Here is a 26,807-nt window from a genome sequence, read left to right as displayed (position 1 = left end):
TTTCTTCTTCTTCACCGCTTTTCGTTTCACTTTCTGCTTTAGTTCTGGTTTCCTCGCAGCAGTTCTTGATCATCATCAAAGATCGAGCACCAGACATTCTCTCTAGTCTCCCTCCAGTTTGTTGGATGCTTTTCTCAACTTTGGTTTCCGATTTTGTTTCGAGGAACGCTGTTATATATTCACATGGTACATTAGCCAACAGCCACTGTCATTAAAGCGACGTGTTTTGGTCCCGCAGGGCATCAACCTGTCCGGGGGTCAGAGACAGAGGGTGAGCCTGGCTCGAGCTCTGTACAGTGACACCGATGTCTACCTGTTGGACGACCCGCTGTCTGCCGTGGACGCCCACGTGGCCAAACACATCTTTGACAACCTCATCGGTCCAGAGGGGGCGTTGAAGGGCAAGGTGAGAGAGTCTAACCCCAACTTCAGTTAGCTGGTCATATAAAAAGCCCCTGTAATCAACACTGTGGAGGTCAATGAACTGGAATCTTAAGTATTATCCGAAATCGGTTCTCCTCTCTTCCTTCTCCTCATGCCGTTAAAGGTGGCTGGCAGACAGCTTCTAGGTGCATTACCGCCACCCTCTGGCAGGAGTAACGGATTACAACTGGGGACCAGGAAACAGGGGGGAAATAAAGCATATACTAATCGATTTTAAAATATTTTAACGACTATTTGAATATTGGAGAATCATGTCCCGCGCCTATAAGTAACCACGTCTGCTTTTGCATAAACGTTTCCTAAATGTGGCCTTCGGAGTCTGAACGTCACTCCGTTTCAGGCTGGTGAAGCTCAAAGTAGGACGAGTTTTAGCAGCGCTCGTAGCACCACGGTGTGGTCTCTCCACTGCTTATGGAATATTAGATATCCCAACAAGTATCAGATAGATGGTCATGAAGTTTTGTACAAACATTTAGGCTCCACTGAGGACTCATGGGATCGCCACACTGTCCCTATTGTGCCTCAAGGAGGTAAAAGTTAAACTACGACGGTGACCATTGTGAATATTATGCCTGCACACTTCAGCATGTTTGTATTGTTATTGTGATCATGTTTGCACACTGATGTTAATATTTAGTCTCACAGAGCTCTGAGCATGTCGTCATGTTTCAGCAAAGTAAGTTGTCTTATCTTTCTACAAGAGAGGAAGTTGCATCAGCTGTTATAAAGTTATTACTTGTTGGTTTCTCATATTTATGACACCAGTTTCTGATAAGAGCTGTTTGAGTTCTTATGTAACTGCTTGCTGCTGGGAAAGGGGTCTTACTATGTCACTGAAGTAATAAAAGGTGTGTCTGTCTGGCGGTTAGCTTTATTTCTATATATTTAAACTGTACTGTCTGTTGCTTATTAGATAAAACAGAAACAGGTTTCTTTTGGTTGACCGCAGACACGCATTCTGGTGACACACGGCATCAGCTTCCTGCCTCAGGTGGACAACATAATGGTGATGGTGGAGGGCCGGGTGTCCGAGATGGGATCCTATCAGGAGCTGCTCAAACAGAACGGGGCCTTCGCCGAGTTTCTGAGGAACTACGCCCTGGAGGACATCGTGGAGGAGGAAGAGGCCACCGGTAGAGCAACGCTTCCTTCCAGCGCAGATGACAGATGTTTGAGCTCGTTTGCCGGCAGAATATTATTCCGTTGTTTTCTTTTCACAGATGACCTGATCGAAGAAGAGGAAATGTTCCCTGACGATGCCCTTAGCAACCACACAGACATGGTGGACAATGAGCCAGTGATCAATGAGGCCAAGAGAAATTTCATAAGGTATTGAGAATATTTGAACATGTTGTTTATTTGAGTAGCCTTAAAGGTAGTTATACTGCAATTTTGTGCTTCTAAACTAACTAAAAAGCAATTTGGTCATTACACACACTCACACACATTCTTTAATCCTCTTCTGGTGGAAGTTTTGAATAAAACATTCAAAACTCAACACCTTTCTGCTATTTCCTGAGTAGGAATTCTCTTCGTTGAGCTGCTGATAAACTCCAGGACACAACATGACTGTACCCGAGACATAAAAAATAAGATAACTGTTGTCACAGTAACTGTACATAACAAGGGTAGATCACTACTTGAGGAAACCATCGTTCCCGCCACCACACACAGATGCAGCGACCACTTTTGTTCCCTGCCGTTGTTCCCTGCATGATTTCACTGCCCTCTCTCCCTTTCACAGGCAGATCAGCATCATTTCCTCTGAAGGAGAGAACCCCAGGTCGCGCTCAGTGAGACGACACGGCTGCAGCCAACGGAAACATTCAGAGGAGAAGAAGAAACCACGTGAGATGGAGAAACTGATCCAGGCAGAGACCGCCGAGACGGGAAGGGTCGGTGTTTTCAAACTCCTCTCTTCTGTCCATTTTGATGTCGAAGCCCACTATATGTTCTCTAGTTGAGTTTGACGCAGATGAAATGTGGTACTGACAGATTAAATTACTTAACTGATAATGTCATTACTTCAGAGGTTCATTTCCATTATGTTTAAACAGATGTAGGTTTAATGACAACTAAAGATTCGTCCTTATATCAATTATTTCAGGAGACATTACACTGAATAAGAGGAATGGTAAATTTATAAAACTTTTTATAAAGCGCTTTCTCACTCAAGCGATCTCAAAGCACTTTACAGTTTGTCTCCTGTTCGCCGACACACACACACACACACACACACACACACACACACACACACACACACACACGTTGAGCTGCCATGCACGGTGGCCGCCTGCCATCGGGAGCAACTTGGGGTTACCTCAAGGACACCTCAGCATATAGTCAGGGGGGCCTGGGATCAACTCGGGGTCGGAGATATGACTCTAAAATAATATCACGATATATCTGGGTATTTTTGCGACAACAATATTCTTGACGATATGAAGAAATACTGAAAAAGATTTCATTATTAACTTAAATAATGTACAATTTGAATTAAATAAGTGTAATAGATTTATATGTCAGCATAAAAGTAACATTATGCCTTCAAATAATCAGTGAAAAGCGGTGCAGGAGAGCTGCTGTTCTGTCAGGACGACTATGATCAGCTGGTGAGCTTCCAATTACTTCCTCACCACTGTCAGCAGATTCAGCGATGTTTAGGACTGATTGTCTGAGGTTTAGTGTCAACGTTTGCCCATAAATGACGGGGTTTTAGGCTTCGGAGCGAGTCGACTCGTTCACCCGAGCGTCTGCTGCGGAGCTTCGGGGGCGGCGCCGCCCAGCCGTCGGTTGAACTCTCACACTGAGCTGAAAACCTGTAGAACACAGCACCCGATGAGCTGCAGATGTATGCGACACGGTTGCGTAGAAACAGATTATAAAATTGCATTTCTCATTATATAAATATTTTCTATCGTCTGAAAAACTCTACTGGTGTTACCGTGAACGATATGATATGGCACACCCCCACCATCAACCTTATGATTCGTAGGCAATCCGTTCTACCGTCTGAGCCGCAGCTGTCTCAAATACATGCGAGAGTTTTTTTACACCTTCAAATTACAAATTACATCAAGAACAAATCTGTACTTGCTCGTCATTACATCCTCAGAAGATGGGTGTTTTCTCCCCCCGCCTCCTCCACATCGCGATATCACACATTGTTATGAAGTTACAGAGACCTAAAATCACAAAATATAATGATCTACATATACAGACATCGTAGTAACTTTAGCTAATGTTTGACTGCACTGTGTTCACTGTAATCTCCCTCCGAACCAGGTGAAAACCAAAGTGTACCTGGAGTACGCCAGGGCAGTGGGACCGCTGCTGTCGGTGTTCATCTGCTTCCTGTACGGCTGTCAGAGCGCCGCCGCCATCGGAGCAAACATCTGGCTCAGCCAGTGGACCAACGACGCCTCGACGAATCAGACCAAGGAGAATGTTAATATGAGGGTGGGGGTGTACGCGGCACTGGGCATCACACAAGGTAAGAAACACTGAAGGTCACAGTCACTTTAAAGTTACATATTTTTTGTAAAAACACAAACTGTTGTGGAATGATTCCTGAACCTGAACCTGGTGCGTCTTCCACCCTCACAGCTTCTTGTTGCTGACTTCATTGCAATAATCTAAATGAATTTGCTTTGCAGCCACTTGAAAGGGTTTCTCTCTCTCACTGGAGAGACGCTGTGGACACCAAAAATAACTTGGACCCTCAGATTTAAAAGGAGAAGCATTACAGCTAATAGTTAATATGCATTTCTTTCTTTGGAGGTTTTAGCTGGTTGAATGCACGGATAATGTTTTACTGCTCCTCCTTTCCCAGTGAGCAGTTACCTCGACCTCTTCTCCCTCAGGACGGATGCGCCTGTGTCTAATAGTAATTCCATTCTCATAACACAATCAAACCTTCCTCTCCAATATCCTCCTCCTCTTCCTCTTCCTCCTCCTCCTCCTCCTCCTCCTCCTCCTCCTTTGGTTGAACCCCATCCCAGGTATCCTGGTCATGTGCTCATCCTTCACACTAGCCATGGGGAACATCAGCGCAGCCAGGAAGCTGCACCTTACCCTGCTCGCCAACAAACTGCACACGCCCCAGTCTTTCTTTGACACCACCCCAATAGGACGCCTCATCAACCGCTTCTCCAAGGACATCTACGTCATAGACGAGGCTCTGCCCGCCACCGTGCTCATGTTCCTGGGCACCTTCTTCGTTTCTCTCTCCACCATGATAGTTATCATTTCCACCACGCCCATTTTCGCCGTTGTCATAGTACCCCTGGCTTTCATTTACGTCTTTGTCCAGGTATTCAGGGTGGGAGGGGGGGATGTTGCTTGCGTGCCATGGGGTTTTCTCTCTTCCTCTTTTCCTTCTAAACGTGGGAATCTTCCTCCTCCTCGAATGGCATGGCGCATTTTATAACCTTTCAGTTTTGGCTTTTGTTTATCTGCAGGCTGTGATGTTGTCCACGACGAGCACCTGCTGCTACGCTGCGTTTACCTCACTTTTCTTCTCTCCGCAGCCAAAATACTTCCTGTCCTGCCCCGCAGCTTGCTCCCACACCCTCCATGCGCACACACACACACACACACACACACACACACACACACACACACACACACACACACACACACACACACACACACTCTCACAGAGACATGCACACTGTCATGTCGAGCAAAACAACCCAGATGTGCACAAAATATACTGAAGCAGACTTCAATGTAGAACATGATCTTTAATTTAGGAACCAAAAGTGATGCTAGTGAGTCTTCCGTGATCTATAACTGCCCTCCAGTGGTGGATTAGTGTTAATACAACTTATTTATTGAGGCCTCACTGCGGGACGGTGTGATTTCTTTCAGGGTGTGTATTTGTTGCAGGGATTACGAAAGGCATGTCTATGGAGCTGATAAAGTCAGTGCTGTGGTGTCATGCAGCATTTGTGTTAGTAAAGTTCATTGAAACGAGCATTCTCAGGTGTGATAACAGGAGCTTGTTGATGGGATAAAAGTGAGTTCTCCACGTTGACCTCAATCCAATCTCTACAAAGATTTTCAACATTTGGATTTTATGATTTGATTTTTAGTCAAGGGTTAATGCTTGGTTTAGTGCTACAGTATAAAAGATCAAGACTAATACACATGTTGTGGCTTAGTGTCTACATAAGTAACCGTGAATAAATAATGGTAAGACTTAGCAGAGTTTATTCCATATCTAGCTATGATACTTCAAGAAATGCTCAGCACTACTGTGTCACAGTTTTTGTTTTTTTTAATTAGGAATCGTTCATTAAAGTCAGTTCAGTAAATGCGATGCCTGATGCTGCTCTCTTATATCCGAGGTGCAGATGAGCAAGAGACGCTGTGACTGCTTCAGAGTGTTTCCCGCATCACTTGCATTCATTTCGGTTGCAGAGTGTCACAGTTTATCCCCAGCTGAATGTTAGTTTACATAAAACTTCTGTCTGAGGTTTCTTCCTATTAAAAGGGAATTTTTACCTCCTAGCTTAGGTGGGAATTGTTGGGTTCATCTGTATAATGTTGTAAAGTTCTGTTGTCAGGACTTCTCCAGCACTGACATATCCTGTTATTGTGACACAACACAGTTGAATAAAATTGACTTGACTTAATTACAATGAAGTCCACAGATTTAAAATGTGAGATGAACAGGGCCCTCCTCTTGGATTAGTAGCCTGTGTAGGCAGATACGCTGAGCCGAGGCATAATGAGGTTTGTGAAAATGTAAAACAGTTAATCCCAGTGAACACTGCTTCTGTCATTGCCGTTACCCCGACATGTTTACAGCTGCGTGATTCATAAGAAACAAATCGATTTCCTTAAATCGGTCAGCTGCAGAGTCAGAAGGTGCAAATGTCGAGGCAGGGGACGAAACGCATGGCGACCGAAGTTTATTTTCTGATACACTGTCAATCCTGGAACTTGTAGTTGGCAGCATACACAAAAAGGGAGAAAAAAATGGAGCACCATAAAAACAGAAAACCTGATGATAAAAAGTTTAACTTGGTTTTGTTTTCAATCTCAGGACGTGTTAAAAAGCTGCAGTCGAGTGCCGAGTCTGTGGAAGCTGCTGTTTCTGTAGACACCGGTGAACGGGTCCGAAATCCATTTAACGCAGCTGTTGTTGTGTTGTCACACCTGACCCTCCCCTCCCCTCCCTCCCCCCGCCCCCCTCCCCTGCCCCCCCTCCCGCAGGTGTGCTGTTGTTGGTTAACTGCCTGTTGTGCCGGGCCTACAGTATGCTGCGGGCAGCCAAGCTCATGCACAACAACATGCTTCAGGGGGTCCTGCGCGCTCCGCAGGCCTTTTTCGAGAGCACCCCCATTGGGCGGTTACTAAACCGCTTCAGCAAAGACTTGGATGCTATAGACTCCCACATCCCAGACAATATTGACATATGGATGCGCACTTTCTGGTACACACTGAATGTGCTGCTCATATGCTCTGCTCTCACCCCAATGTTCCTCATAGTCATAGCCCCGTTAATGGTGTTCTATTGGTGGGTTCAGGTAAATAGGAAACGAGTCTGCTAACTCATTAATACAAAACACGCATGTCTGAGAGTGCTGTGGAGTGTGTGTGTGCTGCTGGAGTGCTGCATGTGTTTGATCATTGCTGTTGTAGTGCTTTAGGTGCAGCGTGGTCTGCTCTCTAGTAGTCCGGTAGTCGTAGCACAGCTGTGGCCTCCGCGGTCAGTCTGTAGTTCGGGACTGTGGCAGCTTTCGTTAGCAGCACCTGTTGGTTCAGCTGGTGGCAACAACAATCTACAATGCAACAAAACATCGCTGTTTAATCTGTTTTCTGCTGTGAGTAGCCAATTGGGATTCAAATATTTCCACTTAATTGAAGTACTTCTTGTCGGCAGAGCTGCTCAGGAGGCAGGAATCATTTCCCTGATCACATATCAGACAACGTGCGTTTGCCCGTTCTCAAAAGTAGTTTAATATACCGTCAAAAGGAATCTGGCCCACTTATCCACTTATGTTTCATGTGCTCCAGATTTGCTGACGAAGTACAAAAAGCTCTGTACGTGTCGACTACGTTGACACGTGAGCTTGTGAATTATCTAGGTTAAAACTAGATCTCCTCTCTGTCAGCTCTTTTTTTGTTCAGTGTTTTTCTGACCACGCTTCCTTGAATAGATGTCAAGTAGCTGCAGTAACTTCTCGGGGGATTAACGAGAGTGTTTCTGCCGCTGGAGCAGCTCTGTCTCACCTGTCAGTGGCTGTGATGTCAGAACCAGGTGAACTGTGGGAGCCGGAGAAACAGCAGTCGTTTATGGTTGTTTGTGTGTTTGGTGTTCATCACTGCAGGACTGATTTAAATTTGATCAAAAATGAGGCAAATTTCAAATCAACGCTAATATTTGCAACAGAAGTTCCTCGTGATTTGCTGATTTTTGAATCTTTACTGTGGTGAAGATCTTTTATTTATGACTAAATTAACAACAATTGGGTCGTGGCTCTTTTGCGTCATGTTGAGGTTAAAAGAGTGTAGATGGTCCCATTAAAAGATTTGCTTTAATAATGCATTCAAAATTATTTTAATGGCTGTTTTAGATTTGATAACATCAGTTTGTGGTCAAAACTCACTCTTGTGCTCGATTACATCTGGTTAAAGGGGAACGCCAGCAATTTTAGCACACAAAGTTCAGTTTCACTGTCAGAAGGAGAGTTAATCATCCTGCAAAAACACTTATATAATATCTCTGTGGGTTTGGAAAAAAGAACAAACAAACAGATGTAATCAGGGTTATCTAAGGTTGAGCTTCAGCTTTAAAATGTTTAATAAAAAAAACCTGCATTACAAATTGAACATGTTGATCCATACTATGGGATAAAAGTCACAATATCTTTTTCTGGGCATTTTTGGACTGCAGGAACTATTTCACAGTTCAGTAACAGTGGGAGGGAGTTCCCCTTTTTGTGTGTGTCCGCACAGGAACCTTCTAAGCTCCTATAACTCCATTTGTGGTACCTTTTAGCTCCTCCCCCCTGGGCAGGTACTTTCCCCGTTACAATAGGAACTGTGGTGACGTTACGTGACTGTAAAAAAACATGCAATAAAAGCCTCAAGTTGAGCAATCAATGGACAAAACTGAAAAGTGCAGAAAAGGCCGCCAATATTAGCATTTTCTAAACGCACCCTACCTGGATGTGCCGGACGTAGCTAGGATGCTATAAGGTTAGCAGCTTGGCTGCTAAACAAGTTAGCAGTCCAATACAGACCTGCAGCCACCGACAAGTACAGAAAAGAAATACTCCTGGCTTTACAAAATGATTTGGGAAAGGTTGGTCCGAAAGCGCTTATCCTCAATGTCTGGACTTCCCCTTTATCCTGATGCAGTGTTAGCTGTTTAGCTACCCAGATTAGCTTTCAATCCAACATTAAGTTAAATGATTGAAGGTTTGTGAAGTCTTGTAAGATAATATATAACATAGTCAGACTATCTTTCAAGCATGTCCCAAATATACTGTTAGAATTCAAAACTAACTTGAGGTCACTTGTCAGAAATCCTTGATAAGATTGTGCAGGGAGTCGTTAAAGGAAGTCGGTGTGCTCACCACAGTAACTGCACCTCCAAACGACTAAAATCAGCCCTACTAACACAAATTCATATAATTCCTACGGCTTTTTCATGGCATCCACCCTGCATGGCCTGTCTCTGCTACATCATGTGTCTTAATTCTTCAAACTGTATGGAGGGGCTTCTGTTTGACTGAATGATCATAATGAATATAATGATACTGGGAAACAGAACGCCGAGCTTCTAACTCTTTCAGAATAATTGTCTTTGTTAAACTATCAATGTGATTGGGATGCTGGTATAAGTGTCATGAAAAAACAAAACACCTGCACTTAGTAGCATGTATGAAGTTGATATTATTATGATTGGCGACTTGATGAAGCTGTTTACTCTGCAGCGCAGCGTGTAAACCATTCCTGTGGTTAATGCAGGACAGCTGATTTGCATAGATTTGGAAGTCAGTGCTTCAGCTGAGCTTTTGTAACTGCAGCTGGCACCTCATCAACAACCTGAAAGTGTAAAAATATGAAATGAGCCGTGCAGGTTTTTTGTTCATACAGGCTTCCTTTATTACTCTGCGTGAGTGAGTGTGTGTGTGTGTGTGTGTGTGTGTGTGTGTGTGTGTGTGTGTGGGCCTGTCTGTGTGCATCATAATTGTTTCTGAAATATCTGAGCATGCCTTGTTGGGTTTTTAATGTTGTGTTTGTTTCTCTCCCCTTCAACGCTTCTAGAGATTTTACGTTGCCACGTCGCGGCAGCTAAAACGTCTGGAGTCGGTCAGCCGCTCTCCCATATACTCCCATTTCTCTGAGACCGTCACGGGCTCTAGTGTAATCCGAGCCTATAGCAGACACTCTGCCTTTGTTCTGATGAGTGATATGAAAGTGGATGAGAACCAAAAGAGTTACTTCCCTGGTATAGTGTCCAACAGGTACGTGTTGTGTTTCCGCTCAGCAGAACGGCAGCTCTGTGCTCAGCCACCGGTGTCCACGATGAGGCCGCTCAGACCCTCTATCGCCTTTTAGCTTGATCAATGCTAATATCAGTGCTCAATAAAGGCTGTTGTTGGCTCATACGTTCTAGAATTAATTAGATATAAGCATCAGAGGGTTAACAATCTAACAATTATTTTCATAATGTATTCATCTTTTTTTCATTTAATAGATTAATTGCCCCGAAAATGACGTTAAATGCCCCGTGATCATTTCTTATTCCCATGGTAACATCATCAGTTGTCTTAATTTGTCCATCAAATAGACCAAACCCCAACGATATGCAGTTTATGATAATTGTAACGATAATAACAAAAAGAGAGAAAAACAAATTCCAAACCAAAGAAATAGATCAAAAGATGAATCACCTGTTCTTTAGACCAGCTTTGATCGAGCATCAGAATCAGGTCATAATTCAAATACAAATACAAATTTACAAAAGCATTTTTCACCCAGGATGTGTAAAAGTCTTGTATAATAATTTCAAATGACATTAATTTGCACTTTGTTGTTGCAGTTTTTAGATTTCTTTTTTTTTTTTTTTTTTTAGCAGATATTCATCCTATATGGGTTCTAGTTTAATTACAAATAACATGAAATTAAAATATTTGCAAAATTCATGAGGAGGTGGTCAGCTGAGGATGCCACCGCTAGCATGTTACCTGACTGGAAGATGTTGTTATCTTTTGCTCGAGCACAGTAGACGTATTGCTCTTATCATCGATTCTTCGCGAGAACAAACAAAAAAGGTTCTACAAAGTGCTGCATTAATCCTTTAAAAAATGTTTCAATCTTTTTATGTCGTATGCAGAAAGGACCAAAGATTAAGCAACACTCTCAACACTGATGTTTTTGTCTGGCTCATGTTATGTCAGAAATGTTGAATGAAAATGAAAAACAATGGCTGCGTAGCGTTTATTTGGATTCTGGCATGATTAGAATTTGACAGCTATACAGCTATAACACTTCATATTATATTTATATATAACAGGTTAACACTCGTGATAAAAGCAGAAGCTGTAACATCCGAAGGTCCAGAGTGTTATTTGGATGAGGCCAACACACTTTTTGCTGACTTACAAAGATTTGGCATCAATAACTGATCAATCGTCCAATAAATACTTTGTGGAAGCACGCAAACTTCATCACATGGGTCTTGTTGGAGATGTGAAAGACGGTCTTGCCAGTCCCATCAGACCCGGTGGCTGAGTACAGAGTGAGAGACACAAAGTGAAACAAGAAAAAAAAGATTGAACACGGTGTCGAAACTTTCCACTTCACAGATCAAGATCAGAATCATTAAACCTGAAACATTCATTTAGCCACTTCCGACACAGCGTATATACTCACAGTTAAATGATATCATTTTCACCTGCCGTAGTGTGTTGGTGCATCACACGTACACTCAGTAAACAGCAACACATTTATTGCAGCAGACTATACTTCCATGTATGGACCTTTTCTCTGCAGATATTTTTGCCTGATCAGACCAAAAACAAACGCAACAGAGTCTCACACGTGTCCCATTTGTTTTAACGTTAGAGACATTCATTTCCATCCAAAAAAAACAACAAAAAAAACGGTGGTAGTGTTGGTGTTAAATTATCCTTTAGTTTAATATTTGTGCTCTCACATATTTATACCGGAGTTTCTTCATAAAGTCTCATGACTGTGACCCTGTGTTCATGCAGGTGGCTTGGTGTGCGCATCGAGTTCATTGGGAACTGCATTGTGTTGTTTGCCGCTCTGTTCGCGGTGACCGGAAAGGAGAATCTGAACCCCGGCCTCGTCGGCCTGTCGGTGTCCTACGCTCTTCAGGTACTACTGCAAACTCACTGCTGTGATGAGGTCAATACGTGGTGTCTTTTTTCAGTGTGTTACCAGTAATTAGTGTCTCAGTTAAAGATGCACCAGTCAGTATTTTGATATCACAAATAGATGAGATAAGTCTTTTAGCCTCTTTTAGGTCATTGTTTTGGTTTTACGGCCACAAACTGGCATCTTCTTTGAAGCATTAAAAGCTCTAATAAATCCACTGTGCACTATCACTATCATACCAGCAACAAACCAAAGAATAAAGCTGTTTGGTGTTTTAAGTAAGTAATGGATAAACAGTTTTGACCAGTAAACATTTGTTTATTACATTTTTTTCTTTGCCATTCCTGTTTAGTTCAACTGTTTTAACTATGTTGATAACTTTTAGCTATTTCAACTACTTAACGTTTAATTTTTATTATTTATTAGTTTTAATCATTTATCCCCCACTTCTAGGTATTTTAACACCTTTGCACACCTTTTGGTAACTCTTCCAACTCATCATGTATTACATTACATTTATACACCCAATACTTGATTTCAGTCATTTATGCATTATGTAAAGATAACTATTTAAACACGTATCCATAACAATCAGCAAACGATTTCAATGGAGAAATGTTTAAAACAATTAGCTAAAAGTAATGGTGTCCATCTCTTCCCATTTATTTGAATGTTTATTCGTCAACTTTTAGCTAACCACGAGTTTTTAATGGAGACGTTTGAAGTAGTTCGATAAAAGTAACAATATTTATCCGTTATCATTTTTTTTCAAACATGCATCTGTTACTTTTAGGTAACTGCAGGATTTCAATGGAGAAATATTTGAAATGTAACGATATTTATCCTTTGCCATGATGTTAAAAGGCGCTATACAAATACACCGGTACACATACAGTAGTCCTCATTGTGACTCACTGAAGGACATGATATGAGAATGAAGGACCTTTGAAGCGTCCCTTTAAATCCGTTATTGTATTATTAGGTGACCATGTCTCTGAACTGGATGGTGCGGATGTCCTCGGATCTGGAGAGCAACATCGTCGCAGTGGAGAGAGTGAAGGAGTACTCGGAGACCAAGACGGAGGTACGGAGGCAGCGTGGACGTGAACACACTCACTACGTGTCCATTTCCGCTCCTTTCTAATGCCCCACAGGAGTAAAAGTTGGACCGTGCGTGTGTTGGCTGTTTAAGTAGCGTTGGCTTTGCGCTGCAGGAATTTACCCACATTCCAAAACAAAAAACTCCCCGCAGTTCAACTCCAACAACACAAGACCTATAAACCGTAACTAGATCCAGAAATGTTACGTTACCTGCTGCCAACAAGGGCCCTTCTGTTGCATAAGACAAACACTGCGCTTGTACTGTACACGGTGTACTTTCTCAGCAGCCATCGCAGTACGTGCCCCTTCGGTACAGTAGCTGGTAGAGCTGTTAGCGAAAGCCTTTTGTTTGGAGCGTCCAGCGTGTCCCCGAGGGGAAGTAAATGTTTGGCAGCTCTGATTGATCGTGCAGCTCTCCGATAAACAAATCGGGTCTATTTACAAGCCAAGCGGGCTAATGAGTTGTTCAGAAGGTTTTCCTGGTCAGAAGAGCTGTGTTTGTGCTCACAGGCGCCCTGGGAGGTGGAGGACAAGAAGCCCGCTCCCGAATGGCCTGTGGAGGGAAACGTGGAGTTCCACGACTACAGCGTTCGGTACCGAGAGGGACTGGACCTCGTGCTCAGGAACATCTCGCTGACCGTGAAGGGAGGAGAGAAGGTGTGAGGGGTGGTGGGGTGGGGTGGGGTGGGGGGGGGGGGAGATGGTTTCTGATCTCTAAGGACTAATGGGTCAGCAGGGTGCTCACGTTCAGCTCTGTGTATGTTTCAGATTGGTATCGTGGGTCGTACGGGGGCCGGTAAGTCCTCCATGACGCTCTGCCTCTTCAGACTGCTGGAAGCTGCAGCGGGAGAGATCATCATCGACGGGGTGAAGATATCCGAGATCGGCCTGCACGACCTGAGGTCCAAACTCACCATCATTCCCCAGGTACAAAGAAACCTCGCACAACATGCATTCAACAACCATACAACAACCATACAACAACCATACAATAACCATTCAACAACCATACAACAACCATACAACAACCATACAACAACCATTCAACAACCATACAACAACCATACAACAACCATACAACAACCATTCAACAACCATACAATAACCATTCAACAACCATACAACAACCATACAACAACCATACAACAACCATTCAACAACCATACAACAACCATTCAACAACCATACAACAACCATTCAACAACCATACAACAACCATTCAACAACCATTCAACAACCATACAACAACCATTCAACAACCATACAACAACCATTCAACAACCATACAACAACCATTCAACAACCATTCAACAACCATACAACAACCATACAACAACCATTCAACAACCATTCAACAACCATACAACAACCATTCAACAACCATACAACAACCATACAACAACCATACAACAACCATTCAACAACCATACAACAACCATACAACAACCATTCAACAACCATACAACAACCATACAACAACCATTCAACAACCATACAACAACCATACAACAACCATACAACAACCATTCAACAACCATACAACAACCATACAACAACCATACAACAACCATTCAACAACCATACAACAACCATACAACAACCATTCAACAACCATACAACAACCATACAACAACCATACAACAACCATACAACAACCATACAACAACCATACCCTCTGGAGCCTCGTGGACGTATGTTGGATTCTTATGTTGTAATATGTTGTGCAAATAAGTTTTTATAAGTTTTCTACAGTGTAAATTTCATTTCTTGGTTATTTTGACACAAACGGGGCTCATTGGTGAACAGAAAGAACAAATGTAAATGAGGCTGTCGGCCCAAAATGATAATATTCCTCTATTCTCTGGCCAGTTGTTCAATAAAATGACATATCATATAAAACATAAATACAGAGGTGATAAGTAGTCAAGTATAATAAACCACCGTCGACAGGCGAATGGAAAAATGATTGAAAACTTTAGTGCTGCAAGGTTTGTTGTTTGACTTATTTCGAGTTCGGATGAGAAGATCGACACCGCTCTCATATCTGTACGCAGTAGAGTGTTAGCTTAGCTTAGCACAAAGACTGTAAGCCTGGGGTGCAGTTAGCCTGGTCTGTCCAGGTGGAAAAGGGCAGCAGGATATGAATCAACAGGTTGATTGATGATTAAATGTATTGTTTGAGTCTTGACTTTTCACCAACACCAGTAAAACAGCGTTGCTCAGAGTCGTCCGAGTTTCTGCCGGCTCATCGTTTCCGTGTCCCTGCCGCAGGAGCCGGTGCTGTTCTCCGGGACGCTGAGGATGAACCTGGACCCCTTTGAGAAGTACAGCGACGAAGATCTGTGGAAAGCTCTGGAACATTCTCACCTCGACAAGTTTGTCAGCAACCAGCCGTTAAAACTGGAGCTGGAGTGTTCAGAGGGAGGCGAGAACCTCAGGTACGCCGCGACGGGAGGAGGCGCCGCCGAGCCGGCGTTTCTATGGAAACGTTCATGTCATGTGTCCTGTGTGTTGTCGTGTCTCCAGTGTGGGTCAGAGGCAGCTGGTGTGTTTGGCTCGGGCTCTCCTGAGGAAGACGAGGATCCTCATCCTGGATGAAGCCACCGCCGCTATCGACCTGGAGACGGACGACCTCATCCAGTCCACCATAAGGACTCAGTTTGAAGACTGCACCGTCTTCACCATCGCGCACAGGCTCAACACGATCATGGATTACACGAGGTTAGAAAACACCGGACGCCGGCCAAAGGCTCCGAGGCTGCGGACGGCCTGTAAATATTCCTCCTTTGACATGAAATGCCCGCTCCGGTTATGTTGTTGAATGCTGGAAGTCGGTGACGTCATGTTGGAGAAGCGACGTGCCGTCAGCGTCACCGTTCGGGTGGCTTGCGGCGAATGTTTTCGCTCGGACGCTTCAGAACGTCTCAGAGTTGCCCGTCTGACGCTGAGAGACGCAAAACCAAATATTACAGGTAACGCACTCGGTTCCTCCCGACCCGACGCGCCTCCTTCGGTCGTGGATTACGATATTCTGCCCCTCTGAAACGCAAAACGTCCCTCCAAACCCGTCTCCACGCTTCCTCGTCGCAGGCTTTTTTTTAAAACAAATTTTAAGCATCCGTTTCCAAAACTCCTGAGTTGGACACTAAAATGTGATGTTTCTCTGCTCAAAGTCCGCGATCGGATCGCAAATGCACCCGCATCCACGAACTCAGGACGGCGTGTGTGCGCGGGTTCATACCAGCGGTCAACAAAGCAGCCGTAGCTCAGCTGTTCTTTTTTTTTTTTCATTCAGTGACATAAGTTGGAAAACCGACGCATGAAGTTTATAGCTTAACTGAGCCCATTTTAAATATGACCTCCTCTCATGTGGGATGAGTCTGTTTTCCTCTCATGCTGGAGGATAACAGTTAAATGAAACACCCACAGACACGCGTCACTCAGAGACGCTCTCCCAAACGTTATTGTCAAAAATCCATCATTGTCAAATCAAAAATAAATTTGGACTTTTGAGAAGCGAGCATAAACGAGCGTCCACTGTCAGACAGAACAGAACAGGAAGCAGAGTTTACTAAATAATGTAATAATTCCATGAGAAACATCTTGTCACACTTACAATGACCAGGATGTTTGAGGCTTCAAAACAAACGTGGTTCCACTGATGCAGCCTAAAAGAGCAGAGATCCAGCTTTTCTTCCTTTTTAATTTGCGCCTGTTCTTCATTAACGTCACTGAGATCTGTGTTCTCGGAACATCGTTTCATTTTGCGTACGCCTTCTGGATTTAGGACGATCACACGTGACCTGCAGTTTATTATATAACTCTGTGATACATATCAGTCCCTGCAGGATGTTGCAGAGGTTTTTTTTGTTTGATTTTGCAGCAGCTTTTCTATAAAAAAAAAATAAAAAAAAAAAAATTGAATTTTCAAATTTTGAAGGGATTTTTTTTTGTTTTGTTATATAAATCTGGATATTTGCAAAAATTGCAAGTCTAATCTAATAATGAGCTCTATGTAATCACGCCCTATTATTATAAGCATACTGCACATCACAGAAATATTTGAGTGGTAATCTGATTTTTACATTTATTAGTACTTGCATAACCGTGGGCACAAAATTATATCTATCTATATATATATATATATCTATATATATATTTATAGAGAGAGAGAGAGAGAGAGAGAGAGAGAGAGATATTCTGTCCAAAAAAAAAAAAGGCTTAAAATGTTTTTTAAATAATATGTATTTAACACTTGGGTCATCTCTGACTAGGAGTGTGTTTAAAACTAATCTAACATACACTATTCCTCATTTCTAAAACCACAATTCCCATTGCCTCGTCATTTGAGTGACTATAAAAGAGTTATTTCGTTAATAAAGGAGTTTAGTTTTGATGGGTTTACAGACTTTGTGCCCAAATATCTTAAACTGAGCTGTTTTTGCAGAACAATTGTGGGAATTTAGCAAATATTGTGGTGAACTAACATTAATTATTGCAATCTCAAGATTTCCTGGAGGGACTAAAATACACATAATAATAATAATTATAATAATAATGGTTATTATTAAATATTTGTTTAATATTAAAAAATATATATATGTAATGCCTGCTTTGCCTCACTACACTTAGAGGTAAGTTTGGTTGCAAACTGAATTTGATGATGTAAAAAAATATTTGCCATGTCTGCAATGTTTTAGAAGCTGCTGTGTGAACGTCTCCTCTCCTCTCCTCTCCTCTCCTCTCCTCTCCTCTCCTCTCCTCTCCTCTTCTCTCCTCTCCTCTTCCTCCCCCCTCTCTTCTTGCAGAGTGCTGGTGTTGGACAAGGGACAGATAGCAGAGTTCGATACTCCCACAAACCTCCTATCTCGGAGAGGGATCTTCTACGGCATGGCTAAAGACGCAGGACTGGCTCAGTAGGACCGCCTCGACGTCCCCGTGGTCCAAACCAGGGTCGAGGACCGGCTCCGTTCACTTCAGTCCGACTCTGTTTTCCACCTGGCAGTGGAACTGAAGTGGACTTTTTACATGCACTTGTTTTATTCTTTCAGGCCACTTACTGCTCGCTCTGAATGAAGCCTGAACTCCTTCGCAGACTCGGGTCAATCAGCAGTTGTACAGAGTTGTGGTGTTCGTCAGAAGCCACGTCAGGACATTCACATGCTGCTCTGTGTGAACTTTCTGACTGACTGTATTGACTGACACACACACACCACCCCCCCCCCCCCCCCCCCCCCCTCCGTCTCTCTGTTTGGCATATAAATAGGAAAAACAAGCCATATGTGCAAATGCTGCTTGACCCAAGTCTGCTCTTTAGTGCCTTCTGCCAGTGGGATAAAGAACGCCAGTGAATGTATCATTTTCTAACGGGCTGTCTGCTGCAAAACAAGCGACAACGGAGGAACTTTTTTATGTTACTTTTTCTACAGAGAAGAATACTGTGCCACTGTACCTTCCTCAAAAGGAAACAAAAAACTACTTTTGTGATAAACCCACTTATTTTTGTACTGTACCATTATTTAAGCTACTTTTTAAAAGAATTGTTTCATCTAGGGAAGTTTGCTCAGTTAAATATGTGATTCTTCTGTGAACCAAATCTATAAAAACTTGAATTCTGTACCACCAAAATATGAAATATGATAATGCTTTTATTAAAAAAAAAAAAAAAAAAAAAAGGAAAAACACTATTTGTGTGCTGTCATGATGGGAGGTGGGGGATCAAATCTTCTGATTATTTAACTCATGGTTCCTGATGGGATTTTTCAGCTTCACAAAATGACTGCGTACTCGAAAATGATATTTTCTAGATATGTCTGCTTTTACTTGAAGTACCTACTACTGGAGTGTGACGGGTTCTGATGTGGTATTTGTACTCTAAATTATGTTAAATAAATGTGTCACAAGCTGTTGAATCCCTGATAAAATTGCTGTTTTTTAGCTGATGGCTTTAATATTTTCCATTATTGTGCTGGCTCCTATATAGATATGTTGATGTTATGTTTCCGGCCTGGAAGTCACTGACCAGCACTGGTTTTAATAAAGTCAGCACATCTCCCTCAGAGACATAAATCCAAATTTGATGTCTCCTGTGGCTCAGTATAAAAAATGAGGTCATCAGGGTTATGACAGACTGAAAATTCCTCCACACATTGTTCCAACATGATTACCCCACTTATAGCTTTGTAGTAAGATGAGATATTGTTTTATGAGCTTCATGTGTTACAATATACAGTACAAAGCTACAGTTGTGATCATAAACACAATCTGTGGAGTAAAAGTTATCTCTAACTCTGCTCTGAATGGAGGTCAAGTACAGATGACTCCTCTTACAGAAAGACCAGCGGAGTCCCCGACATCTGACCGAGGCCTGACGACTGGCTGAATGCAGTTTATGCTCATGATATATTATTATATCAAATATTATTTATTTATAGGTCAAATGATGAATTATGAAATTATGAAGAGGGATGAAACATGCTCAGTCTGTAGTTTATTAAGTATACCGATTGTTTTATTTGACTGCCTTCGTGGTGAGCTCAGTTACATGCAGACATGTGGATCCTGTTTTAATCAGTATGTAATTACTCCAGTCTTCCACTAGAGGGTGCTCACTGTCAGCGATGCATCAGATCCACTGCAATCCACTGCAATCCCTCTTCTATAAACCTACCAAGTAACTTTTTGTGTCCTCTAATTAGCAGAAATACTGCAATGTTACTGCAGTGCTACTGGAGGTTACCACACATATACAACATAATATATATTATACACATTGGATGTTACTGAAGACTAAAGTTACTTCTTTTAAAACTGATGGAATTATTTCATCAATTACTGTATAAAAGAATAATTTGCAACTTAGCAAAGCAGTTTTTACTTTTTGTAGTGTTTCTTCCAATTCTCTTATTAATGCAAACTTAGGTATATTATTTTAAAGTTGCTTGCCCACCTGCCTTTCCACCCCGGATTGCTGAGGGTCTCTCACCTGGTCCTCTTTCTGTGGCAGAGGTGTTGTTTGGTTATCCCCTGGATCTGGGTCAGGTGGGGACTCAGCTCTTTTCCTTCAGACGTTCTCCCTGTGGCTCCTGAGGCATGTGTCATCCGCTGTCGCCCCCGCCAATCACCACAGACCTCCTGTAATCAAGGCCTTGGCTGCCAGGAATCTGCTGTTTCTAGGCAAGACAACCCCCTTCCCCCCTCCCCCCACCCGAAGTCTAGGTGACCCTATTTCCCCTTCACATTTACCTACCTACCTACTTTACCACTGAAATTTCAGTGATTGTAATTGAGTTTTTTAATTTTAAAAAGCCAAAAGTCACTAAGGGCTAGCTCCAGAAAACCTCCGTTTCAATAAAACATCAACTCTTTTCATGAACAAAAAAGTCAATACAATTTCTTTACAAGTTCTTATGGTCTCATTTGCTAGAGTCAGATCTTCTGATCAAACAGAAATCCATAAGTCATTAGCTATTAGGCCTCAAAGTGAGGTATGTTTGGGGCGTGTCTGGTTTGATTGACAGGCCTGTGGTGCAGTCAGGTTTCTGGTATAGGTGGGCGGTTGTAGTGTCCTCAGGTTGTCAGTCAGAGTCAGATCCACACCTCGCTTCTCCTGAGCTCTTCCAAATATGATCACCTTTGTCTCCAAAGAAACAAGATGCTACAACCAGGATGGCAGACTGGAGGCTTCAGAACTGCAGCTCATAAACCCATCGGTGACGTCACAGTGGGTCGTTACTCCCAAGGCTACTCTAACCATCAAATAAGGACAAATGTATTTCAAATCTCAGACAGTTAACGTAATTCAAGGACTGTAAAGATTTTATTGTCACCTTGTTTGGTCCTGTTTAATAGAGGGACTTTCAATGGATCTTTTGGGAGGATGTGTGTCTTTAGAAATTGGATTACCTGCTGTCAGAACAGATTTTGGATTAAAGTCCCCATTCTACTAATTTTTTGTTGAATGTTTGAGCTTCAGTGTGCAGAATGATGTGCAGAGTTTAAAACCAAAGGTCTGTTTTCACATTCATCTGCTGAATGAGGCAAAGTTTCTTTGTGCTCATCGAAAATCTACTCTTAAGGGGCGGGCCTACTAGCATGATCTGTGACATCACAGATAGTTTCTAAGTCAATTCTGGTCTTGAATTTTCTCAACAGTGCGGTTTGAGACATCTTACCAAGCAGTTAAACTTTGGCAAGCTCACATATTTGCATATTAATTGATTGGGGATATTTAATGAGTGCAAGAATGTCATTTTGAGGATTTTTATAAGATACTTTTGTTTTTGTAGAAATCCATAACAGCCATCCATCCATTTATCTATCCATCCATCCATCCATCTTCTTCCGCTTATCCAGGATCGGGTCGCGGTGGCAGCAGGCCAAGCAAGTTGACCCAGACTTCCCTCTCCCCTGCAACATTTTTCAGCTCATCCTGGGGATCCCGAGGCGTTCCCAGGCCAGCTGGGAGATATAATCCCTCCAGCGTGTTCTGGGTCTTCCCCGGGGTCTGCTGCCAGCTCCTCAGCTCCTTTCGACGCGAAGGAGTAGCGGCTCTACTCCAAGTTCGCTCCTGATGTCCAAGCTCCTTACCCTATATTTAAGGCTGAGGCCTGCCTCAGATACTTAAATTCCTTCGCTGGAAGGAGCAATCCACCGGTTTCCGGCAGAGAACCATGGCCTCAGATTTGGAGGTGCTAACCCTCATCTCCGCCGCGTCACACTCAACTGCAAACCACCCCAGTGAGTGCTGGAGGTCATGGTCTGAAGAGGCCAACAGGACCACATCATCTGCAAACAGCAGAGAGGCGATCCCGAGACCCCCGAAAATGATGTTCTCCTCCCCCAGGCTTCGCCTAGATATCCTGTCCATGAAGGTCATAAACAGAATTGATGACAAAGGACAGCTCCGGCGGGGGCCAACACCCACTGGCAGCGAGTCTGACTTATTGCCGAGAATACGAACACCGCTTCTACTGCAGTTATATAGAGACCAGATGGCCAAGTCCACAAAGCACACGTAGACTGGATGGGCAAACTCCCAGGACCCCTCCAGTAGTCTTGCGAGGGTAAAGATCTGGTCCACTGTTCCACGACCGGGACGGAATCCACACTGCTCCTCTTGAATCTGAGGTTTGACAAATGGTCGGAGCCTCCTTTCCAGCACCCTGGCATAAGCTTTGCCGGGGAGGCTGAGTAGTGTGATACCCCGATAGTTGGAGCACACTCTGCGGTCCCCTTTTTTGAAAATGGGAACCACCACCCTGGTCTGCCAGTCCATGGGTACTTGACCCCCATGCTACATTGAAGAGGCGTGTCAGCCAAGACAGCCCAGCAATGTCCAGTGCCTTCGGCATCTCAGGGCGGATCTCATCCACCCCCGGTAGAGCTTTCTCACTACCTCATAAACCTCTGCCAAGGATATGGGTGCGACTCCCCCCCAAGTCTTCAGACGCTGCCTCCTCTCCAGGGGGCATGCCGGTCAGGTTTAGGAGTTCCTCAAAGTGCTCTTTCCACCGCCCGACGATATCCCCCGTCCGAGTCAGCAGATCATTGATCCACCTTATGCTTGAACATGATGTTCATTATGGCCAAACCGTGCCTAGCACAGAAGTCCAATAACGAAACACCGCTCGGGTTCAGATCGGGCAGGTCGTTCCTCCCAATCACCCCCTGCCAGGTTTCTCTGTCGTTGCCCACATGAGCGTTGAAGTCTCCCGGGAGAACTATGGAGTCGGCAGGCGGCCTCCTTTCCAGGACTCCTCCCACTGACTCCAAGAAGGCCAGATACTCCAAACTGCTGTTCGGTCCATTAGCACAAACAACAGTCAGAGCCTTCCTCCCCGCAACCTCTGGTTCTCCGGGGAGAACTCCAACATGGCGGCGCTCAGCCGGGGGCTCGTGAGTATCCTCACTTCCGCCCGGCGCCTCTCACCCTGGGCAACTACAGAAAAGGATAAAGTCCAGTCCCTCTCCAGGAGCTTGGGTCCAGAGCCAGTGCTGGGCATGGAGGTGAACCCAACTATCTCTAGCTGGTACTGCTCCACCTCCTGCAGCTGCTCTGGCTCTTTCCCCAAACACACGGACCATGATAGGACTCAGATCCCTGCCAGCAAGATGTCTCTTGCCCCACACACAGACACACTGCAGTCTGAGTTTCTCAATGTTGTTTTCCAAATTACTGACGGTGTACACACCCTGTCTTTGTCTCATGCCAAAAATGCCAAAACTGACGGATGCCGATGGCCCGGGATGAAACATCCCTGCCTATGAGCAAAGGGGTATGAAGTGGCAGGGAGGTTTGGCTCTGGTTGTCTGCCGACTTGCCCCATTTGTTTGTGCTGCCGGCGCATGAAGCTTTAAGCAAAACAGTGACGAAGCAAAGAGCTCCTCGTCTGTCTTTCAACACTGTCTTTATTGTTGCTCAATGCATCGTCTGTGGATGCCAAAATGATCACCAGGATGTTCTTCTGCTATATTTGGGCTGCTAACGGTTGTCTAATTAAATAAAGGAGTAGTTCAACATTTTGGAAATGCTTTTATAGCTTTCTTTCTGAGTTTAATCAGGAGCAAAGTATCAGTTTCATATTTGTACACTAAATATGAAGCTACGATCAGTAGCTGGTTCGCATTACTTGGCATGAACTGGAACTCAGGAAGGGGTCACTAAGAAGGTACATGATTCAAGGCCCTGACCAAGTTGCAACCAACAGTGAAGTCACTGTCACACAAATTGGTTTGTGAACGGCCTCGAGTTTGAAGCCAGTAGTAACCATATTTGGATGAGCTGTGGGGGGTGTCAAGCAGGGGATCTGACTTGATCTGATTGGAGACCTGACAACATTACATCCCAACCACGATAAACCTGACTGCATCACAGGCCCGTCAATTTAACACCTGCTGCCACAGTTCTTCTTAACTCCAGGAAATACTGGTGCCATATCTAAGTATGTGAATATCTTATTAATTATGCATTTGCAAGATGGCACCGTGCTAGTGGCAGCCTGTTGCAGCGGCTCCCAGTGTGCGTTTTAGTTTTAAGACTTTTCACTTTTTCTCTCTTCTGAGTTGTTTTTGTTTTCTTAACGTTTTGTTTAAGTGACGGTCAGGCAATGGACCGTAACTTTTTTCCTCTTTTTTGGTGGCTTTTCTGTTACTTTTTTCCCTCCTTGTAATGGAGAGCCACGCACAATGGACTGGTGCCTTTGTTTACTCACGCGATCAGCTGATTGCGCTGAGTAAACCCCTACTACCGCCCGGAGTGAAGCCTGAAATCCCGGAGGAACTTCGTAGAAGACGTCGGGGTTCCAGAGCTGGAGCTAAACTGAAGGCGAAGAGGAGGAAACATAAACCAGCGGTACCGGCGATTTTAATGGGGAACGTGAGGTCGTTGGCCAATAAGACTGATGAGCTCGGCGCGCTGGTAAAGACCCAGAGAGACTACCAGCATCATGTGTTTCACCGAGACATGGCTGCACTCACATCTCCCGGACCACAGCGCGGCCGTACCCGGCTTCAGGACTGTTCGGAGCGGTAAGAAGAAAGGTGGAGGGATTGCAGTCTATGTGAACGAGAGGTGGTGCAATCCCGACCACGTGTGTGTGAAGGAACGCTTCTGTAGCCCGGACATTGAACTTCTAGTCGTGGGGATGCGCCCTTATTATTTGCAGAGGGAGTTCACGTCCGCCATTGTTAACACTGTGTACATTCCTCCATCAGCTGACGTAGAGGCAGCAGTGGACACCATCTACTCCACTGTGTCCAAACTGCAGACTAAGCATCCCGGTGCATTTTTGGCAGTTACTGGAGACTTTAACCAGTCTGGATAAAGTACTGCCAACTTTGCACCAGTATGTGAACTGCCCCACACGGAACAATAAAACTCTGGACCTACTGTATGCTAATGCCATGGATGCATACAGTGCTACTGCCCTTCCCCCCCTTGGTAGATCAGACCACAACCTGGTCCTGCTGACTCCCAGGTATGTTCCCCTGGTGCAGAGGCAGCCTGTAACCACCAGGACTGTGAGGAGGTGGACACAGGAGGCTAAAGACGCCCTGTAGGACTGCTTTGAGTCCACGGACTGGAATGTGCTGTTTGGACCACATGGGGAGGACATCAATAGCATGGCGGACTGTATCACAGAATACATTAAATTCTGTGAACACACCACCGTACCATCCCGGAGTGTGCACTGCTTCCCCAACAACAAGCCGTGGATCACCAGTGACCTGAAGGTGCTTCTTAATAAGAAGAAAGCAGCCTTCAGGTCTGGGGACAGGGAGGAGCTCAGGAGAGTGCAGTGCCACCTGAAGGAGAAGCTGAGAGAGTGCAAGGACTCCTACAGGAGGAAGCTGGAGGCCAAACTCCAGCAGAACAACGTGAGGGAGGTGTGGACCGGTATGAAGGAGATTACTGGGTTCAAGGTTGGAGGGAGACAACCAGGGGAACCTGGAGAGGAACAACCAAGGGGAACCTGGAGAGGAACAACCAGGGGGAACCTGGAGAGGAACAATGAGCTAAACTGTTTCTTCAACAGGTTTAGTTCACCACCCTCATCTGTCTCCTCCACACCTTACACCTCCCAAACACCTCTGCTGCCTTCCCCCCCCTCCCCCCTCTGTCCCCCCTGGTGAGCTGCATAGACACAGAGCCCTCAATCTCAAAGGGCTCTTCCTCCATCGATGCCATGACCCCCCCTCCCCACCACTCTGTGACGACTGGCCAGGTTAGGAGACAGCTGGAGAGACTCCACCAGCACAAGGCTGCAGGACCTGACGGCATCAGCCCCGGGGTCCTGAAGACCTGCGCCGTCCAGCTGGCTGAGGTCCTACAACACCTCTTCAACCTGAGCCTGAAGCAGGAGGAGGTCCCGGTGCTGTGGAAGACGTCCTGCCTGGTTCCTGTCCCTAAGAAGACAACTCCATCCGGCCTCAACGACTACCGTCCGGTTGCCCTCACATGTCATGTGATGAAGGTGCTGGAGAGGCTGGTCTTGGCCCACCTCAGGCCGCTGGTGAAATCTTCTCTGGACCCTCTGCAATTTGCGTACCAGCCTCATGTGGGAGTGGACGACGCCATCATCTACCTGCTGCAACGAGCTCAGTCTCACCTGGATGGAACCGGTGACTCTGTGAGAATCACTTTCTTTGATTTCTCCAGTGCATTTAACACCATCCAACCACTGCTGCTGAGTGAGAAGCTGCAGGTGGTGGGGGTGGACACGTCCACCGTCTCCTGGATCACTGACTACCTGACAGGCAGACCACAGTTTGTCCGACTGGGCAGTGTGCTGTCTGATACGGTGGTCAGTGGCACTGGAGCTCCTCAGAGAACTGTTCTGTCTCCCTTTCTGTTCACCTTATACACAACTGACTTCCAGTACAGCATTGGAGCCGGAGACACCAACAGACTTAACAAACTGGTTAAGAAGGCCGGCTCCATCATTGGCTGCAAACTGGACAGCCTGGAAAAGGTGGTGGAGAGGAGGACACTGAAGAAACTATGATCCATATTGGATAATCCTGACCACCCTCTCCACCACCTGCTGCAGGGACAGAGGAGGACTTTCTCCAAAAGACTCCTCCAGCTGCTGTCACAAGGACAGATACAGGAGATCATTCCTGCCGACCGCAATAAGACTTTACAATAACTCACCTCTGGCAAAATCCATCACACAACAATAACTCCCTTGCACTGCTGGTTGTATGTTGCTTTATTCTAAGTCATTGCACTGTTGTTTAGGTTTAGGTTTTGTTTAGGTTAGTTTATTTAATATTATTTATCTTATATTATTTATCTTATTTTATTGTATAGAATGTGCATTTTTTTTAATGCTCTGAGGGATTAATAAAGTATCTATCTATCTATCTATCTATCTATCTATCTATCTATCTATCTA

The 26,807-nt window shown here is 44.4% G+C and overlaps 1 protein-coding gene across 4 annotated transcripts in view; it reads left to right on the top strand.

Moving 5' to 3' along the window:
• The window catches only part of abcc3 (ATP-binding cassette, sub-family C (CFTR/MRP), member 3), a 63,409-nt gene extending 44,355 nt beyond the window's left edge, over window positions 1-19,054 (top strand). The window contains exons 18-31 of one of the 4 annotated variants that reach the window (XM_069156210.1): window positions 239-406; window positions 1,394-1,577; window positions 1,665-1,773; window positions 2,189-2,339; window positions 3,730-3,937; window positions 6,667-6,980; window positions 9,730-9,929; window positions 11,682-11,808; window positions 12,791-12,892; window positions 13,420-13,566; window positions 13,678-13,836; window positions 15,181-15,347; window positions 15,436-15,630; window positions 17,718-19,054. In XM_069156210.1, the coding sequence (XP_069012311.1) occupies window positions 239-406; window positions 1,394-1,577; window positions 1,665-1,773; window positions 2,189-2,339; window positions 3,730-3,937; window positions 6,667-6,980; window positions 9,730-9,929; window positions 11,682-11,808; window positions 12,791-12,892; window positions 13,420-13,566; window positions 13,678-13,836; window positions 15,181-15,347; window positions 15,436-15,630; window positions 17,718-17,829 (2,343 nt within the window). In that variant the 3' untranslated portion in view covers window positions 17,830-19,054. Of the gene's footprint in view, window positions 1-238; window positions 407-1,393; window positions 1,578-1,664; window positions 1,774-2,188; window positions 2,340-3,729; window positions 3,938-4,445; window positions 4,757-6,666; window positions 6,981-9,729; window positions 9,930-11,681; window positions 11,809-12,790; window positions 12,893-13,419; window positions 13,567-13,677; window positions 13,837-15,180; window positions 15,348-15,435; window positions 15,631-17,717 lie in introns of those variants that run through there. The other 3 variants (XM_069156209.1, XM_069156212.1, XM_069156211.1) reach the window with 3 other exon arrangements.
• The last annotated feature ends 7,753 nt before the right edge of the window (window positions 19,055-26,807 follow it).

This window comes from Embiotoca jacksoni, unplaced genomic scaffold (genome assembly GCF_022577435.1).
Source record: "Embiotoca jacksoni isolate LCO1_2020_lvr unplaced genomic scaffold, fEmbJac1.0.p SCAF_20, whole genome shotgun sequence".
In the NCBI taxonomy this organism is placed as follows: Eukaryota; Metazoa; Chordata; class Actinopteri; family Embiotocidae; genus Embiotoca; species Embiotoca jacksoni.
Note: the sequence above shows the minus strand (reverse complement) of the source record. Positions and strands in the feature narration are given on the sequence as shown.